At 42.9% G+C, this 20,230-nt stretch overlaps 1 protein-coding gene across 1 annotated transcript in view; it reads left to right on the top strand.

The window, feature by feature from the left end:
* EIF3H (eukaryotic translation initiation factor 3 subunit H) overlaps nucleotides 1-20,230 on the top strand; it is a 95,560-nt gene that overhangs the window by 64,713 nt on the left and 10,617 nt on the right. Inside the window, exons 3-5 of the mRNA XM_004580690.3 lie at nucleotides 15,602-15,769; nucleotides 17,305-17,404; nucleotides 18,516-18,665. Coding sequence (XP_004580747.1) covers nucleotides 15,602-15,769; nucleotides 17,305-17,404; nucleotides 18,516-18,665 — 418 coding nt within the window. The remainder of the gene's footprint in view (nucleotides 1-15,601; nucleotides 15,770-17,304; nucleotides 17,405-18,515; nucleotides 18,666-20,230) is intronic.

A 20,230-nucleotide genomic window follows, 5' to 3' on the forward strand; every position in this document is an offset into this window, starting at 1 on the left:
GGCTCGAATCTTCGGCCCTTTGGAGCCCTTTGGTGAGAGCTTTGGGCTTGGCTCCTGGGAAAATGCAACTACCCATGATTTGGGGGAATTTACATATCCTTTGAATTTCCAGGCTAAGGACTCCTAGTTTCAGCACCGTTCCCTAAAAGGAGAACTCAACAGGAAATGAGGCATCATTGAAAAATAAGCCTTAGGCTCGTAACCTCTGGTTGTTGTCAGCCACCATTGAGATTTCTGCTTGATCATTTTTCTCCACATGGAATTCTGTATTTCTTGTACTCTAAAAATAATGTTTGGAAGGTACAGAACGTGCAGTGAAAGAGGTGGGGAGATGAAAAGGTGTATGCCTGGGTGGTTATAAATATTTTTGTGCTTCTGATACAGAAAATTACTTCCCTTTCCTGACCCTATCTGTATCTCTTGTCACTTTTCCCCCTTTTTGGGTTGCATTCTTTTTTTTTTTTTTTTTAAAGATTTATTTATTTTATTACAGCCAGATATACACAGAGAAGGAGAGACAGAGAGGAAGATCTTCCGTCCAATGATTCACTCCCCAAGTGAGCTGCAACGGGCTGATGCGCGCCGATCTGAAGCCGGGAACCAGGAACCTCTTCCGGGTCTCCCACGCGGGTGCAGTGTCCCAAGGCTTTGGGCCGTCCTCGACTGCTTTCCCAGGCCAGAAGCAGGGAGCTGGATGGGAAGTGGAGCTGCCGGGATTAGAACCGGCGCCCATATGGGATCCCGGGGCTTTCAAGGCGAGGACTTTAGCCGCTAGGCCATGCTGCCGGGCCCTTGGGTTGCATTCTTAAAAAATTGTATCCCTCAGACTTTCTTCATATGTAGCATTTTTAGTAGTTTTTTTTTTTTTTTTTAATTTAGAATTGTCCTAGTATCTGAAGGTGAAGGAAATGAAGTTTGGGCAGTTGAGGTAGCTGGAGTGGCTCATTCCGCGAGGTTGTTGCCCGCTGCATTACTGAGGTTAGCTGCCTAACTTGGGTGAACCCTGTTTCTGGTAATTTTCACGTAGTCTCCTGATGGAGCTGGCACTGCAACTTGTTCCTGCTTTCTCTCCCCACTCCCATTCTATCTTTTAAAAAGTCACCTCTTGGGGAGGGTAGAGAAAGCTTATTTCCTCTCTTTGGAAGAGTTATAAATGGAATCCGGAGATGGAAGCTTATAGAGTACAATGCAATTAGATTGTTATATACACAGTAATAATAGAACACCCAAGATTACCTTTTCTTGAAATCTAATTTCTGTAGCTTGTCTCTTTTTATATTGAGTCTGTTCTTTATTGTACTGAACATAATTAGCTTATAGTTTTAGTACCTAAGACATATTTTTCCTTTTGTAATCCTTTCTCGTGGTAGATTGTTATTTTGATCATATTTATATTATACATATGAATTCTATTTCATGAAATGAATGTTAACAGGCTTTCTCCTTTGGTATTAATAGATATAATCGTATAATATTACTGGGCCACCAAGTTAAAACCAGTTCTCTCTAAATAATTCCTTGACCCACATAAGTAGTATATTCTCTGGATTTTAAATAGCATTTTTGAAGACTAGGTCATGGTGATAGCCAGTTAGCTTCTTCCTAAGATTATTCAGGCATTCATCTTGGTTTAGAGATAATTCGTAATTCATCTAGGTCTTTTAATTGCCTTATGAAGTGTGTACTGCTTCTCCCATTCTGACTTTTTCCCCCCCTCCATTAGAGGAGACCTAGACTGAGATCATTTGTCAGTTTATACAGCTAATATGTGTGAAATACATGGGTTCACATTAGGTTGGCTGCTGCAGAGCTGAGTAGTCCGGTACTACCACACGCTATGCCCTGTTTTCACAGTTTAGGAAGGAGTGTTGGTATCCTGGTAATTAAGTGGTCACAGGAGAAATGTAGGCTAGCTAGGCAGTGTTAAAATTCTGTTCAGTATGTTTGTGTGAATTCTTTCCTTTACCAAAGGTCATGGAGAAATAATAGTGTGAAAAAGTAAACAAACAAACAAACAAAACCACTAGGTCACTTCTTCTCAGTCTTTCCAGAAAGTGCAGTGCAGCTGCGGTTGTTAAAATATGGTGTTTGTAAGGTTAGTGTTTTATATCCTTCATTTGTTTCCTCTTGCCATTGTACAACTCTCGCCTGGTATTTTCTCCTTCCCTCCCTCCCTCCCTTCTTCCCTCCCAAGATTTGTTTATTTTTTATTGGAAAGGCATATTTACAGAGAGGACAGACAGAGAAACATCTTATGTCCACCGGTTCATTCCCCCAGTGGCTGCAGTGGCTGGAGTTATATTGAGCTGAAGCCAGGAGCTAGGAGCTTCTTTCACATTTCCAACACTCATGCAGGTACCCAAGGCTTTGGTTCTTCCTCTACTGCTTTCCCAGGTCATAGGCAGAGACCTGGATGGGAGGTGGAGCATCCAGGACACGAACTATTGCCCATATGGGATCCTGGTGGTTGCAAGGCAAGGATTTTAGCACTGAGCCATTGCACTGGGTGCTTTGATTTTTGTTTTTTAATAAAACATTGTAAATTACTTTTGTTTTGCGGAAGGCAGATTGCACTTTAAAAGTAGTAACCATGTGATCTGTATAAGGAGCAAGTAAAAGGACTGATAACAAGTGTCTTTGTCACTGAGACAGAAAATGCACACGCAGTAGATTTGGAGGATAGGAATGCAAAGAACCAGCTGGGCTAGAGCAAGGGTTTTTGAATTGCTGTATCCTGTGGTTGGAAGTTGAAGTCATTATTTTGTTTTATAAAATATTTTTAAAAATAAAGAGTTGTTAATATTTTCATTTTTTATTTGAAAGAGATACTCCATTTACTGAATCACTTTCCAGATCCTGTAGTAGTGGTGGTTGGGCCAAGCTGAAGTCAGAAGCCTGGATCTCAATCCATGTAAGGGACCAGGTGCATGAGGCATGCATTAGCAGGAGGCTGTAATTGCAGGTGGAGCTGGGACGTGAACCCAGGTAGTCCAGGCAGGGATGGAGGTGTCCCACACTGTGTCTTAACCACTGTTAAGACAAATTCGAAACTCAAAGCATGTTTCTTAGGAAAGAAGTTAAGGCCTACAGACACAGGTGTGCCAGCTGCTGGCTAGCTGTGTTGAAGATGGCAGTTTTGGGATCCTAGTGAATGTGGTACTCAGTAAATTATTTCAGAATGAATAAAGTGAAGTGATTCTGTGGAGTATTTATCAACTGACTTATATGCGTACCCTACAAATATTACCTCTAATACAACGATTATTCATTCTGTTTTGAATATTTAGTGCCCAGTATCGATGCATATCATTCTGATTTTATACATTTTTAGTCTAAATTTATAATTTCCTACAGTATGAAAACATTTTTTTTTTTTTTAAAGATTTATTCATTTTATTACAGACAGATATACAGAGAGGAGGAGAGACAGAGAGGAAGATCTTCCGTCCGATGATTCACTCCCCAAGTGAGCCGCAACGGGCCGATGCGCGCCAATCCGATGCTGGGAACCTGGAACCTCTTCCAGGTCTCCCACGCGGGTGCAGTGTCCCAATGCATTGGGCTGTCCTCAACTGCTTTCCCAGGCCAGAATCAGGGAGCTGGATGGGAAGTGGAGCTGCTGGGATTAGAACCGGCGCCCATATGGGATCCCGGGGCTTCCAAGGCGAGGACTTTAGCCGCTAGGCCACGCCGCCGGGCCCTGAAAACATTTTTTTAAAGACGTTGATTTGAAAGAATGACAGAGAGAAGGAAAAGCACAGAAACAGATATCTTTCATCTTCTGGTAGCTCTCCAGAATCCATGATCGCCAGGTCTGGGCTGGACAGGAGCCAGGAGCCAGGAGCCAGGAGCTCAGTGCTGGCTCCTGTTGGCTTGCAGACACCCAGTACGTGAGCCATCCTCAGCTGCCTTCCCAGCAGGAAGCCCCAGCAGCCACAGAGTAGCCAGGACTCAGAACGGGTACTCAGCTGCCTTGCCAAGTGAGAGTTTTGCCTACTGTAGCATAACTCACCCACTTTAGAATGATAATTCATTTTATAGTCCTTGATTTTTTTTTTTTATAATTGGTATACGCTGTTTTCCATGTTTGGAAAAGTATCAGATTTTTCTTTATTTCTTATACATTTTAAAATTCAGACTTATAAAAAAGGCAAACAGAATTATCTTCAATTAAAAACATTGTCTTTCTCTGGGTGCTGCGATAATATTTCATGGTAGGACTAAGTACTAGCTTTGATGACCTTTTTTTTCTCCTCTTGGATAATTTAATTGCTTTTTTTCCCTTTTCAGTTTGAATTCTGGAATGCTGATACAGTTCTGTACGTTTTAATGGGACTATCTGTACTTTGTTTACACTTGCCTCACCTTCAGTTTCCTCCATCTCTCCCTCTCCCTGTCTCTCTGTGTGTATGTATAAAGATTTATTTATTTGACAGAGTTACAGAGAGAGAGACCCCTGAAATGATTGCGGCGGCCAAGGTTGTGCTAGTCTGAATCTTGGTCCCAGCCGGGAGCTTCCACTGTGTCCCCTGTGAGGGCGGTGTGTGCCCCGGCCCTCGGGCCTTCTGCTGCTTTGCGCGGGCCAGGAGCAGGGAGCTGGTTTGGAATTGGAGCACCCAGGACTTGAAGCAGCTACCATGTTATTTCTAATTTAGACTTTCTCTAATGTTGATATTGCTGTTTATTTAGTTTAATTTCGGCTATTTCAAGCCTTTTGCTAATAGAGCAGATTTCATAATAACTATGAACTTTTCTAGAACATTGATAGTGAGCGAGCTTTTTAAAACAGTTTCTTCTCTCAGAGTGGTTTCTCTTGCCTGACTTGGTGCTAATATTGCACGAGTGCTAGATCTATTAATTAATTGTAGTGAGCCAGCACAAGCAACGATCAGTAACTTATTATTTTTTTTTTAATTTTTTTATTGTATTGTTGTTGACAATCTTTACATAGTTAATTGCGGTAAAAAAAAAAAGGTTCAGGGGGTATAGGGAAATGGGTAATACTATTATGCCCATATTGTTTCCATCATGTATCTGAGGTAAAAGGGGATATTGAGGGAGAAGCCCCACCCGGTTTCCCGCCCACCCCAAGTCCTGGATGTGGGGCATGCTCTGAGATGTTTGCTCAAGTGGTTTTAATAGTTCTCCAGTTATGAATCGCTGCCAGTTTCGCTCGATGAGGTCGTCCACTGATTGATATGGTCCATCATAAAGTCTCCGTTTGCCCCATATTTCGCTGCCAACATATAGCTGAGATGAATGATTGACCTGTTCTGTCTTCTGTCTTTTCTTGGTTAGAGTTCTGAGTCCAGCAGTTCGATTGGGGAGAGCTACAAAGAAACTTTGAGGTATTCCCAGACCAGATTCTTGTGTGTTCTAGCAAGCACAGGGCCCGGCACAGTCCATCACCCCGATCAGCTGGTGGTTGCAATTGCTGGGTTGGTTCTGTTTTCAGTCCTGAGTTGCACTGGAACCAATGGGTGTTGCAGTCCAGTCTGGTTCGGCCCAGCACATACTCGGCCCTTACATCAACCAGTGAGAGCTGCAGCCTAGTCGGGGCGACCCGCAATAACCCCCCATCAGGCCCACCCCCTACCCTGGTTTGCCAGTATGTGTAGCAGTAGACCAGTCTGTCCCACATCCCATTTGGCTCTTGTACTTGTCACTGGGTATTAAAGCTTAGTTCCATCTAACCAACTCAACCATCCAGCCCTCACGGATGTTGTTGAGTGCCTCTCTGTCTAGCCACCCCAGTCCCCGTCCTAGTTTTCATGCCCTCCCGCAGACTAGTGACCCAGGAAGGGGGAACCCACTATTTCCTTCCCAGGTCTCTCTCAGTCCCGGTTTATGCACTCTTTAGATGGTTCTGTGGTTTGACTTGACAGAATTAGTCCCCAGTGCCAGCTTCTGCCAGCTGATGCTGCGGCCAAGCCCAAGCATCCCTCACCTGCTCTAATTTATGCTTGCACCCACAGGAATAATCAGCCCAGCCTGGCTTTTCCCTGATGTAGTCCACATGCAGCGCACAGGTGTTGCAGCCTTGCTTAGTCTGGTCTGTCCCCATCCCAGCCCACGCTCTCCAGTGGGAGTAGCTGTCCGGCGAGGGGACCAGCCCCTTAATCCCCCTGCCAGCTCTGTCCCTCCCTCCCTGGATCTCACGTGTGCTGGTTGGGCGCTGCAGTCAAATCTAGTACAGGCAACCACGCCCTGGCATTCCATAATGTGTACTGGTTTTGTCGCAACCAAACCCGGCTCAACCCACACTCTGTTCTGGTGTTCGGATATGCCAGTGGATGACATGAATTGATTCAGCCTGGTCTGCCCCTGACCCATGCTGAATGTGTGCCAGTGGGAAACTTTCCATGGCCTATTCTGGATTGTTTCCTATCATGCTTCTTGCGCTTACCTGCAGGGACTGTGCCCAGGCTCCTCCATCAGAACCCCTCCCAATGCCAGATTTTCCACATACCAGGGGGTCCTTGAGCCAGCCCTACTCAGTTCACCTCCTGTCCTAGCAGGAACAGTGGCTTTTCCCTGCTGGCTTTCACCCCATTCTGGTTCTTGTTGTTGGATGTTTCAGCCCAGCCATGGCTCGTCCATACCCACACATAGCTCACACATGGCTCAGTAGGGGGTTGAGACCCAGCCTAGTCAGTCCCACATCTACCCTGGTCCTCCATGACACCAGATGGTGTTGTGGTCTGAACTGGCCTGGTGCATCCAATCCCAGCCCACACTAGTGTCTCGGGTGACTGCAACTGTTTCCTAGATAGAACGCAGCCCCCATTCTAGCGCACGTGCCTCTTGGTGGGAACCTCAACCCATTTAGGATGTCCAACTAGGGGAACTTGTATTTCCACAGGGTTGGGCCCACACAACCCCATAGAGTCTACCCCAGACCAAGTTCTCTCACGTGTTGCTTAGAGTCTTGACCCTGCCAAATGTGATCACTCCACCACTCCACCAAACAGTTGGGTAATGGTACCCATCACTACAAAGAGGCCCCCATCCATAGTATTGATGTGCGCTGGTATGTGACGATCAGTGATGTTCTAGGCCATTTCTGTATTCCGAATTGGGTTGGTGTATCTGACTAACCGTAATTGTCTCCTGGGTACTTCCCTCCAAACCACCAGGTCTCAGTCCCCACGCGTGCATAAAACTTCCATGACACTGTCACTGGGAATTACCCAAGATTCACTACTCACCTACACTAAAATTGCACTTAGTCATGGTTGTCTCCAGGCAGCAAACATATCTTAAAAAACCCCAGAGCAGGCCACCGGGTGGCCAGCCGGCAAAGCCTGGCACCACATGGTGCACTGGCCGCCCTGGGTGAGGCCGAGGACTTGTTCATTGCTTTGCAGCAGTGTCTTTGGCGTGAGCCCCCAGCATTGGGTCCGACCCGGCAGGGGCACCCCCCACAGCCGCCACACTGTGAGGAGCAGCACTTGCCCCCAAACCCAAGGCCCGAACCCCCAGTAACTTATTCTTAATGTAAGAGTTCTTCATGATAAGGAGTGAAGAACACTGGGTCCCTGGCCCATCAGGTGAACTCACTTTGCATCAGCACATCTCCAGTGACACATAATTACCTTACAGATGGCTGTCTGCCAGCCACTGTATGCAGGTGTTTTCATGACCGAAGGCACAAATGTGTATGTGTTCCAGAGTCTCATAACCTCAGAGAAATAAGATCTCTTGGCTGTGTTTCTTGATTTGTTTAAGAAGATAATGTGTTTCCAGGATGTACATGTTATTTTATAAATCCTGTTTATTTCATAGAAGACGTCTGGAAACACAATAAAACCTCCAAAAAGGCATTTTTAATTGTTGTCAAGGCTTTATTGGATTTTATATATTTTCTGAAAAAATTAAGAGAGAGGAAGTATGGAGGCGGGGCAGGGAGAGAAGCGGGCAGAGCCATCCCCAGTCCGACTGACTCCGCAGCTGCTGGAATGGAGCCGAGAGGCGGGTGCAGGTCTCTGACCCTGCACCCCGCATGAGGTGAGACCCAGGTCCTAGCTGTGGTGGTCCGTGTGCCTGCCTCTCTCTGTGAGTTTTAAAGATAATATAAATTACAAGAGTGATAAAATACACTGATTCCTCTCAAGTACCAGTCCTTTATAAATGCTTATCACTCAAAAGAAATTATTTTGTTAGAATCCTTGAAGATTTTAAAGAATAAATTAAATCATCTAGATTAAATGGGCTGCTTTTATTTTTTAAAAATTCTATAGAATTAAGATAGTACTACTGTTATTTCTTTCTAAATGGGTAATTTTCCAGATGAAGTGGAATTTGTACTGAACCACTAAATTTATATTGAATTACTGAAATTGTTCAATATCACAGGGGTGACACTAAAGACCGATGTATTAATTGAGGGAATAAAGAATATGTGATATAGACTGGATAAAAAGAGAATGTGGAAATTTTAAGCAGTGTGTGTACTATTTAACTCTCCACCCAAAGCTGACTCCCATTTAATTCCTTTTTTCAAATGCACATTCTGTTTGCTTAGGTCTGCATCTGCTACTGGCTTTGAACATTGCCTGAAACGTATGTGCGGCCTGGCAGAAAGTCTTATGTGCTGGGGAAGGCACAGAGTGAAGTGTGTGCTGTGAGGTGTTGGTGCAGGACCTTCCCAGTCACAGTCCCTGGGCGCTCACCAGCCTCCCGTGGCTCTGCTGGGAAGAGCCTTGAGATTTGCTTTCTCACAGCACCAGTGCCAGAACAGAGGGGGAGTTTTGTGCATTCCACTCCCTGTCGTATTTGTCAAAATCATTGATTTGTGGCAGAGATGGTGTGGGGTTTTGTTTTCTTTCTTGTTAAACCGTTAGCATCCCCTGAATGAGCTTTATTGCTTGCTGCAGAAAGATTTGTACTAAATCTGGACTCTGTTCTAGTTGCTTGGCTTGTGCAGGTCATCTGAGATCTGAACCAGTGCTTATTTACAAAGTAGTCGTGGCACAAGCTTCAGACAGCACAAAAAAAATGCAGTTTTTCAGGAGTTAGAGTATGTATTTGTGATCATTGTCAACTCTGGCATTTGAAACTCTGAGTTTAATTGTTAAAATTCTCAATGGCAGTTCTTGGTTTGATTTACTGATTAGGTATTCGGTAACTGTGATTTGTTGCACAGTTCTGTGATATCTGGGTGTTGATTCAGAAATATGATGTGCTTCACTAATAAGCAGCCAGCAAGTCGTGTAGGCCTAGGCTTTGGAGTGAGTCTGAAGACAGGCTGGAGTCCAAGCCTCAGGAAAGAGCTTTCCTGCAGGCCCCGTGGCTGTGACCAGCTTGTCAGTTGGTGTGGAGAACAAGAGCACACGTGTAGAGTGCTTGCAGAGCACTTAGTGAGCGCTGCTTGCTTGTGCTCCCGCCTTCCTACCGCTCTGATCTATTTCTCTGTGCCTTTAAAAAATAACTTTTATTTTAATGTATCTTTTTTTAAAAGATCTATTTATTTTTATTACAAAGTCAGATATACAGAGAGGAGGAGAGACAGAGAGGAAGATCTTCCGTCTGATGATTCACTCCCCAAGTGAGCCGCAGTGGCCGGTGCTGTGCCGATCCGAAGCCGGGAACCTGGAACCTGGAACCTCTTCCGGGTCTCCCACACGGGTGCAGGGTCCCAAAGCTTTGGGCCGTCCTCGACTGCTTTCCCAGGCCACAAGCAGGGAGCTGGATGGGAAGTGGAGCTGCCGGGATTAGAACCGGTGCCCATATGGAATCCCGGGGCATTCAAGGCAAGGACTTTAGCCACTAGGCCACGCCGCCGGACCCTATTTTAATGTATCTTCAAATGATCCAGATGTGATAAAATATTAACTCACTAAAACAATAGCCTTCTTAAAGTGTTTTAAATTTTTTTAAAATTTGAATTGCTTTTTGTGCATGATGAGTTCTCTAATAAGAAATCTGTGAGGAACTTGTCCTTAAGATTCTAGATAAGATTTTTGCTTGTTGGATGTGTTGCAACATTTTGTTGTGGTTGTTGCAGTTGTGTTTTGTCTTTAAGATTTATGAATTTTTCTAGAAAGTCGAGAGAGAGGACGACGGGAGGGAGGAAGGGGGGGGGGAGAGAGAGAGAGAGAGAGAGAGAGAGAGAGAGCGAGAGAGAGAGAGAGAGAGAGAGCTGTCTTCCATCTCCTGGTTCACTCTCCAGATGGCTGCAGTGACTGGAGCTGAACTGGTTGGAAACTGGGAGCTTCTCTGAGGTCTGCCACGTGGGTGCTGGAGCCCAAGGCTTTGGGCCATCCCTGCTGCTTTCCCAGGCCTTCAGCAGATAACTACCTTGTCCCTGTCTATTCCATGGTGGCAATCTTTGTTCTTCATTCTTCTTCACTGAGCAACTTTGTCTTGGGGCTCATTTAAAAATCATAGTATCAAAAAGCTTTTAAGGGCCCTGCGCTATAGCGTCGTGGTCAAAGTCCTCGCCTTGAATGCTCCTGGATCCCATATGGGCGCTAATCCTGGCGGCCCCGCTTCCCATCCAGCTCCCTGCTTGTGGCCTGGGAAGGCAGTCGAGGATGGCCCAAAGCTTTGGGATCCTGCACTCGCAAGGGATACCTGGAGGAGGTTCCTGGCTCCTGGCTTCAGATTTGCTCAGCTCCAGCCATTGTGGTCACTTGGGGAGTGAATCATTGGACGAAAGATCTTCCTCTCTGCCTCTCCTCCTCTCTGTATATCTGCCTTTCCAATTTGAAAAAAAATCCCCCCCAAAATCCCCTGATTTAAAAAAAAAAGGCTTTTGAAACAGGTGAAGAATTAAGGTAAAAAAATACTGGTTAGTTGTTCTACCTGTCTGAACCATTGTCCTTTCTGGCGATTGTCAAGAGGTCGTTTGCCAGTGATAACTCCAGGTGCAGCATTCAAATCAGTATTTTTGTATTGGAAGATAAAACAAGACAAAGCCTATCGATTGTGGTAGTTTTTTTAATTTATTATTTTGACAATCTTGACATAATTAGGGTACAAAGGGTCAAGCTTTACAGGAAGATGGGTATGACAGTTAGTTCTGTATTGTTACCTCAATAAATCTGATGTAAAAGCAGATTTTAAGGGAGAAGCCCCGCCCAGACTCCCACCCACCCCAGGTCCCAGATGTGGGGCACGCTCCGAGGGTCTTGCCCAAGTGGTTCCGATAATTCAACAGTTCTGCATTGCTGCCCCTCTCATCACTCCAAGCACATTGCAGTTGCTGGAGAGTCCCCTGGTCAACACGGTCCATCATAGCGTCTTCGTTTGCCCAGTTTTTCCATTACTAACATATAGCTGAGGTGGCTGGTTGACTTGTTCCGTCCTGTCGTTTGATGGTTAGCGTTCTGAGTCCGAAAGTTCCATTTGGGGGATCCCCAAAAAGTTCCACTGGGGAACTTTGTCTGAGGTATTCCCAGACCAGATTCTTGTATGTGCTGGCAAGTGTAGGGCCCGCCACAGTCCATTACCCCGATCAGCTGGTGGTTGCAGTCGCTGGGCTGGTTCTGCTTGCATCCCTGTCCTCCTCTGGAACTGATGGGTGTTGCGGTCCAGTCTGGTTCTGCCCAGCACATACTCAGCCCTCACATAAACCAGTGGGAGCTGCAGCCTAGTCGGAGCGACCCACAATAACCCCCACCAGGCCCACTCCCTACCTTGGTTTGCCTGTTTGTGTGGCATACTAATCCAGTCTGTCCCACATTCCCTTCTGCTCTCATACATGTCAATGGGTATTAAAACCTTGTTCCATCTAACCGTGGTAGATTTTTGAAATGAATGGTTTTTAGGCCATCAGCCTCAGTTAAGGCAGTTTTCACTTTGGGCATTTTAAATTTGTGTTATAAAGTAGGTATCTGGAAACAGTGAGTATAAGTGTGCTGTGCAAACAGCAGTTACGCTGTTGTAAACCAGGCCCTGCCCTGCTTGGGAGAGGCTTAACCAATTCAGAAAATTGTAGATGTTGAAGAGATTTCTAAAACTTCAGCTCATTTTTACAGTTGCTCCAAATTTTGTAATTTGAGTTGGCTTAGTAGGAACTACTAATTTGTCTTTGTAATTCATGTGCTGCATATGGCTTCTCAGTGGGATGTTTGCTTATTTAAACTGAGAAAACTAAAAGGTTCTTTCCTAAATTTATTGTAATATTCTAAGCTCTTTCTGCTGGACATTATTGGAAAGTTTTAAGCAGTCTCTTCCCCAAAAGGATCTTTCCTTCCCCGTCCATCTTTACGATTTTTCCCCCCAGTAATGTTCAGCTATAACACAGAAGTGAATGTCATTGAGTTGTTTTGGGTTCTGGTGGGTGTGAGAACTGTAGGGCTTTAGCGAGTAGAGTGTCTGACCGGATTAGCCGTCTCTGCGTTGAGCTTCCTGAGGCAGTGTAAGCCATGGGGTGCTTTGCCGGCAAGGGGCTTCCTTTGTGTGATACTTTCAGAGGTGCAAGCCGTTCTGTGTAGGATGTACCCTTTCTTTGTTTTATATGCTCTTTGAAAAACTCCAACCCTTATGCAGGTTTGCCTGGATGTAAGGAGGCAGAGAGCAGTACTCACATCCCTCAGAGCCTGTGAGCCGCCTGTGACAGGGCGTCAGAAGCACAGCCACCTCAGCTAGTGGAAGGCTCCTCCCTCCTCCGCTTTACCAGGTGCTCCAGCTAGGTAGGGTCTTGCGTTCATCTTACATATCCACTCCCAATGCAACTCTTGAGAGCCACTATCCTAGCCCAAAAACCATGATAGAAGATGTTGTTCCGATGATTAGACTCCTGAGTGACTGACCAGCCTTTGTTTCCTGTGTCACATCACTGGCGTGGCTGGAGGGTTAAGTAGATGGCAGCTGGTTCGCTTGGTTGGTTGTGGCTGCTAGGAGTGTAATTTTCAGGGAACAGGCCAGCTGTGCATTTCTTAACCCTACCTAGGTTTACCACTGAAAACTTTTGCTGGGGCTGATTGTGTACTATTTGTCACTCTTGGTGGGAGCAGGAGGAGATAAAATCATGAGTGAAGGGAGGTGCCTATCGCCCAGTTAAGTCAGCTGTGCAGTGGAGATCATGCTCCGGGAAGTCTGGGCTGAGTGGGGACTGTAGCTCATGTTTCTTGGCTAGTATATCATCTAAGCATATCAGTTCCTTTTGTTAATTGTTGTGGTAAGTCCTAGTGACCTCTTTGTGCATGTGTGTTTTGGACCAGCCCTTGGCACACGGTACCTTCACTTTGTAGCTCTAGCATGTCCTCACCTTTTCAAGACTAACTTGCAGTCCTTATTTGGATCTTTAATGGTTAACATATGCTGGGAAGTGCCTCTGAGGGGATGCCTTTATCTAATGGTGTGTTTTTAATGTTGAAAATCTGAGTGATAAGCCCGCACCCTGATAGAGAATGTCCTGACAGTTTACATAGATGTGGCCCGTGTGTATTTTATTATGTTTAATAGAAAAATTCTAATAAATTGTAGATTTTAAAAGCAATTTCACTTACTTACCAGCCATTGTTGTTGACCTTTAAATTTTTTTAATTCCTCCAAGATACTATGTAAAATAAAGAACTTTATGATTTGTAAATAGGACACTTTTGTAATTTTTAAGTATGTTAATGACCTCGCAAAATCTTCAGCAGCATTTGCTAATCTGTAAAAGAAGAAATGGAGGTCCCCCCCCCCCCCCAGAAATACAGGAGCTATATGTCCACTTCCTAGTCCCCAGAAATAAATACCTTGGAGCAGGAATTCACAGGCCCGCAGCCTCCTTTTCCTAGCTTTCTGCCCTAGTTTTCGGAGACGTTTTCTTTACGTTCTCAACCTGATTGGAGGGACCATGTAAAGCAGGTGCTGTAGACCGAGAAAGGATTGATGTCTTAGACTGTTTTAATTCATGAATTCTTAGTGCTGTTAGGAGATCTAGTGTATTTAGGCTATTTGAGGAGAGGTGTAGCAAGAATACAGAATGTTTTCCTGAGAAATTTGTTTTTATTTCATATCATAATATATGAAGCCCTGCTTTAGAAAAATTCTTCCTTGTAATAATTTGTATATTCCAGTGAACAATGTGGGATTATAGCATTTTGACTGACATGAGTTCTTGAATCTCTTTCGAGATGGGAAGACGAAACTTTGGGGGATGGTGATTCCTTGGGCAGAAGGACCTCTGTGTGAGATGGGAGAGTCCAGATCTCTCTAGTCCTGGTTGTCTTTTTACTGAAAGTGACCTTTGCTTATGGTATAATTGCATACCTTTGTCATATTGATTATAAAAGTTTTGTAAGATGGTGAGTTTTTAAAAATAATATTTTAGAATATAACTCAAGTACCGGTTTTTTAAAAGATGTTTCCAAAAATACTACTTAGGTATGGAAAAATAAGAAATACTAGCCAAATTATCTCTATGTTAACACTTAACCCCTTTTATAAATGAGCCGAACCTACTTCCTGAACAGAGCCACTTGATGTATGTCTGGGAGTGGTACGGCTCCCCACTGCGCTGCGGCCTTGCCAGGCAGCTGAAGAAGGCCCGTGAAGTAAAGGAATTGTCTTTCCTCTTAACTTGGTCAGCAAAAGAGAAATTTAAAACGTGTTATTTATCGAGTAGTTGGTATGTCGGCTACCACCTTTTGACTTGGAAATTACAAACCTCTGTTGAATAAGCAGATGTAATATTTATTTGCCTAGTAGTGACTGCTGATGAAAGTATTCACTCGAGGGAGATTCTTTTGTATTTTGTGATCTGAACTCTTTAATAAGCTGGAGCACTGTAATCAAAGGAATGAGGTACAACTTTACTTTTGCTAAAAATCTGTGAAATGATTGGGTTTTGAATTAAGTATTTTTACTCAGCATGGTTATGCATTCGTTAGGATGAAAAGAACTTGAATTTTCTCCTGTGTTGTGTATCTGTCTTAGAAATGTTATTTTTTCACCTGTTTTTTTCTAGTAATACTACTTTAAGTTAGTACCATACGTTATACTTGTGAATTTGAGACAAATAAACATCTAAACTTTTTTGTTCCATACATTGATAATTGAGATGTGACTCTACTGCAAGGAAGAAATAATGTCTGTTACTCACACAGAGGACTGCAAGGGTTAGAATCCCTTTGCACATTTGCTTTATGCAGCAGGGGGCACCAGATGAAGGCAGAAATGAGTGCTTGTATTTTAAGTCAGCTGGGGCCTGTATCTGTGTGTGTGTATAATGTCGCAGCTAATTGTTTTCCTTTAATTTTCTTGATTTTGTTTAAATTCCAAAAAAGCTATTAGAACCATATAAGAACAAAATTTCTTATAATCACTACTTTTTAATTGTACAGATTTTTCCCCCTACACATTTGCAATTTTTAAAGCTTCAAAAAGAAGAGTGGAAATTTAATTTAATAAATACTTTATTGTTTAGAACAAAGCATTAATACTGTGCCTTTAATATTTTTTCTAAAAATGTTTTTTCATTAAGAAGGGAAAACCTTGGTGATTTAAAAGGTTAATAATGACTTTTAAATTTGGAAAACTTTTCCTTAAAGCTAATAAATAGTTAACATTTAAAAAAAAATTCCAGAAAGACTTGTTTGTGGCATCATTAAGGTTTTGTTTTTCCCTTTTATCTGCCCTCCCCTCCCCCCCTCCTGCCATCCAGTTCAGTATCAGATGGAGATGATGCGAAGCCTCCGCCACGTGAACATTGACCACCTCCACGTGGGCTGGTACCAGTCCACGTACTACGGCTCGTTCGTCACACGGGCCCTGTTGGATTCTCAGTTCAGTTACCAGCATGCCATAGAAGAATCTGTGGTTCTCATTTATGGTCAGTAGGAGATTCCTTTAGTATTTTTGCTTTAATATGACTACTACTATTTTTGATTTCCATCTTTCTCTTCTTCTCTCTTCTCTCTCTCTCTCTCTCTCTCTCTCTCTGAGAGCAGCTTGGCAGGCCCTCTCAAGTAAATACCAAGCTCGTTTCTGCAGCAGCCCCAGCAGCAGCTCAGTCTAGACAGGGTTTCCTTCTTTCTGTTTATTTTTCTTGCTATCAGAGCCCTGATGTGTACGTTTTGGAATGCTGGAGTAGCTGCTTCATTTTTATTCCTCCACCTCCCCTCCCTTATTGAAGGGGCTGGTGGAACTAGACCAGATGTCTAACAAACCCCGATTGCTGGAGTGTCTGGCTCTGTACGTGACTGACCAATCATAACACATTTTGCCAACTTTTTTTTTTCTTCTCTTTCTCTCTTTTTCTCTCTCTCTTTTTTAATACCTCTGACAGCAGCGTACAAAACCTGGACTGTTTCTTAGCACAAAGATTTTTTTCTTTTCGGCCTATTTAATGGTGTTTCCTCAAGCTCTCCAGACCAGATGTTCTGTGCTGTATCAGAACTGTAGGCAATTTAACAGCTTTATAGCCTCCCCTCCCCAAACACTCGCAGTTTGCCATATCTGGCAGACTTGCATATAGTTTCCAGCTGAGAAGTAAATGTAACGTCCTGAGTATCTGTCAGAAAAAATACTAATGAATACGATCAATCTTATGAGCTGCCCCAAAATTGTTTCAGTATGTTAACAATTGGATTACAGTAAAGAACAAGTTGTTAAAGTGTACTTATATTGGCTGGAAACATTGCATCATCAGACCTTGATGAATTTTCCACTTGTTTCAATCTATTTTGGTTTTCATTTTATCACCTATTGCTAAAAGTTTCACTGTGTTAAATTTCAGACAACATGAATGTTAACACAGGTTTTAGGCGAATATTGGCATGCCAGAGCCGTTATCATGCTGCAAGTGCTAAGCTCCCTTACTCATGGAGTGTTTAAGCAGTTAGTTTTGACAAAATTCGATTCTCTGAAACTTACAAACACATTTGTATGATAACATTCTGACTTAGTGGTTGTGTTTTTAGAATCTGCTTTAATTAAGAAATGTGAACAGTGATTATGGGGTGGATAAAGTTTGTTGACGTTTTCAATGTAGTTGACCAAGAACACAGCTACATGCAGCATAGTTGTATGTTTAGTACTTTTCGGTATTTTCTCTAATTTTACAAGATGTATAGAATCTGATATTGTTTTCAACAGTTGTCTGCCTCTTGGTGAGGAATGAATTCAGAAACATCACGTCTCTTGAATCCTTTGTTTTTGTTTTAATGGGAGCAAGTTATTCTGCCTATTACAAAGATAGTGATTCCTAGAATTTTGCTTTTAACTGGTTGCTGTGATGCTTTCAGTCTGCTTCAAGTTGTGTTCTGATTTTCATTTTAAAAGATTGTGTGATAAATAGCAGATTCGGTCTCGTATGAGCATTGGTAATAACACAATTCTTAGCAATTTCTCTTTTTCTTATTCAAGATCCCATAAAAACGGCCCAGGGGTCTCTGTCGCTAAAGGCATACAGACTGACTCCTAAGCTGATGGAAGTTTGTAAAGAGAAGGATTTTTCTCCCGAAGCGTAAGTAATTTTGAGGGGCCTGTGAGACTTGTGATGAAGAATTGGCTATTTAAGACTAGGTTGCCGCGTTTACTGTTGTGGGGTGGTAATGCTTTCGCCATGTGGAGTGGAGTGCAGAAGTTTCCTGCATGCCAAGCGTTACTTGATTTCTCCCTTCCCATGTTTAAATTGTTTATGGAATTTTTTGTTCTCACTAAGAGTGATTAATTAGCTGTTGTATTTGAAGAAATAAATGATTGAATAAGGGGAGATGGAAAAAGTAGCCAGCGGCCACTTTTGTCAACTCTCTTCTTTTGGGCTCCTGTCTCCTGTGAGTGGGGTCAGCTTAAGGAGTTAGAAGCGAAGAATTCTTGAAAGAATGGGGCGAATTCATGAAAGAATGGGGCTTATTGGAAATTTTGTCAGTGACGAGTATACAACTAATTGCCCTGTTTTGGTGATGCTGCTTAATGGCACTTAGATGTTTTCTTTAAAAGTTAAAGTATTTAGAATATATTAATTTTTATTTCTGTGATAAAGTATATGGTTGTATGTGTTCTTCATGTAGAACTATTGATCTCCAGTTTCCTGTTTGCTCCTAAAAATAATTAAGGTGCATAAAATTAAAACAGGAAGACTATAAAAACTTTCATTCTAATGGGCTTTGAACTGTTGTATTTGGCATCTTCTGTGAGTGATCTAGTTGTAATTGTTTTAGTTTAGGAGGCTTTTAAAATTAACTTTGCAAAACATAGAGTATTATTTTTATTTAAATGTTTTAAACATAGATTGTGTAGCGTAATTTACTGTGACATGTATGTTTCAGGATCAGTAACGTTTTTAAAGAACCGGATTATGAAGAATGAATAGACTGTTTTGCCAGGATTCTTATGTTCTGGGCTAACAGCTTAAATATGGGTCATTTTCACTTACTTTCGGCTCTGTACGATCTAGTTTCTATTTCTTCCCCCTCCCCCCCCACCCAAGCTCCCTCACATCCCTCCCCCCTTTGAGGACTGCTAATAAGACAGAGATTTTGGAGAGGGCCCATAATTAGGCAGAATGTATGAAATAGTCAATTTAGCACTTACTTCTGACCACCCGGCTAACATATTTTTAACATGTTTCACAGATTGAAGAAGGCAAATATCACCTTTGAGCACATGTTTGAAGAAGTGCCGATTGTAATTAAAAATTCACATCTGATCAATGTCCTAATGTGGGAGCTTGAGAAGAAGTCGGCTGTGGCAGACAAGCATGAGCTGCTTAGTCTTGCCAGCAGGTAAGTGGTCCTACCTAATGAAAGTCATGGGTGCTGCCCCACCCCCAGTCACTTTCTGCAAAAACCATCCTGTTACTTAGAGCTTATCTGTGAAACAAGAAAAAAAAATCACTTAAGAAAGACCATTTTGAGGTTACCAAGATGTGTGTAAAACTGTGTAATGTTTGTCTAGCCCTCTTAGAATCCTTGGGAAATGCTGGGCTGATGAAGTGAAACGGTTGTTTGGATACTAACGGCTGCCTTTGCAGTGTCATTTGTACTTTGATAGGGTAAATGCCCACAGGGGAGGACTTTTTTATTTGACTCAGCTTTATTTATTGTACACTTTCCCTGGAGGCCTGTGGCATCGAGTCTGGGTATTTAATAATGCTCAGGGAAACAGGAGCTCTGCTTTCTCTTACATTTACACTTGCTCACATACAGGCTCTGTCAACAGTAAACTTCAGCTTCCAGCTAAAAGTAGGCTTTTTTGAGTCTGACACTGGCTTTTGCTGTCTTACAAAACAATGACATGACTTGCTTCAGTGTAACTGCTGTAGCTGCCTCACTGATAAGCATATTGGTTACAATGCTGACTGGACATTCATACAATATTGGTGCCTCTTCTCTCCCATCCCACCCTCCTCCCGACTCCTAGTCTTAGTAGAAATATGAACAGGGTTGCTTTCTAGAGTTCCCCCTAAATACTCTTTCAGCTCCGTGTCTGTGTACACATGCGTGTGTATGTTTGTGTGGTGGCAGAGGAGTAGCAGTAGACCTATAAAATGACATGAAAGAATGAGCAGTCAATATATGTTTGGTGTTTGAAGAAACAAGATGTGTTTTCCTAAGCAACCAGTTTGTAGCAGGAAAAGTTATTTGTCTACAAGCTTTGTTCCTCTTTGGTAACAGTTTGTTAGGACCAAATCCAGAGTCCTTCATGCTTTGGTGTGGGTAGCGGTGGTGAGGTACCACCTTCTGGCCCAAGAATCCATTATTGATTGCAAGCACCGAGAAGTCTTTACTGGGCAGGGAGATGGAAACTGAATGGTGAATAGAGTGCTAGCCAAAGAAACCAGGTTGCAAAGCACCAGAGTGTGCTGTTTGACTGCAAACATACATTCATACTAGTTTTCTAATTTGTGTATTTTAGAAGGTCATATTTTTTGTGTTACTTTTACTAACACACTCATCACACTTGTATTTAAAGCATTGATTTAAGAACCTTTTTTCAACCAGCAAGGTCAAAATTCGATCTATTATGTTTTCAGCTATATAATGCTTTTAAATTTACTACATGAAAACACAGGCTTATTTAATTCATGTCTTCACCTTTTCTCAGGTCTCCTTTCTTGAGGGCACAAAACGAGTAACAGCCCACTTTGTGCTTTCATGTTCGTTGCCTCTGAGCTGATCTATAATGTTCTGTTTGTCAGAGTAACTAAAATCTAGAGAAACATTTCTTTACAGTTTTGTCTTCTGTTTTTTTTGTGGCGCGTTTTGCTGTGTATCTGAAGTGACAGGAGGGGTAATTGCTCTTCCTGTTGGGAGAGCAGAATCAAGCCTCCTTGAAGTAGTGCTTACTA

The sequence above is a fragment of the Ochotona princeps genome, chromosome 9, assembly GCF_030435755.1.
Source record: "Ochotona princeps isolate mOchPri1 chromosome 9, mOchPri1.hap1, whole genome shotgun sequence".
In the NCBI taxonomy this organism is placed as follows: Eukaryota; Metazoa; Chordata; class Mammalia; order Lagomorpha; family Ochotonidae; genus Ochotona; species Ochotona princeps.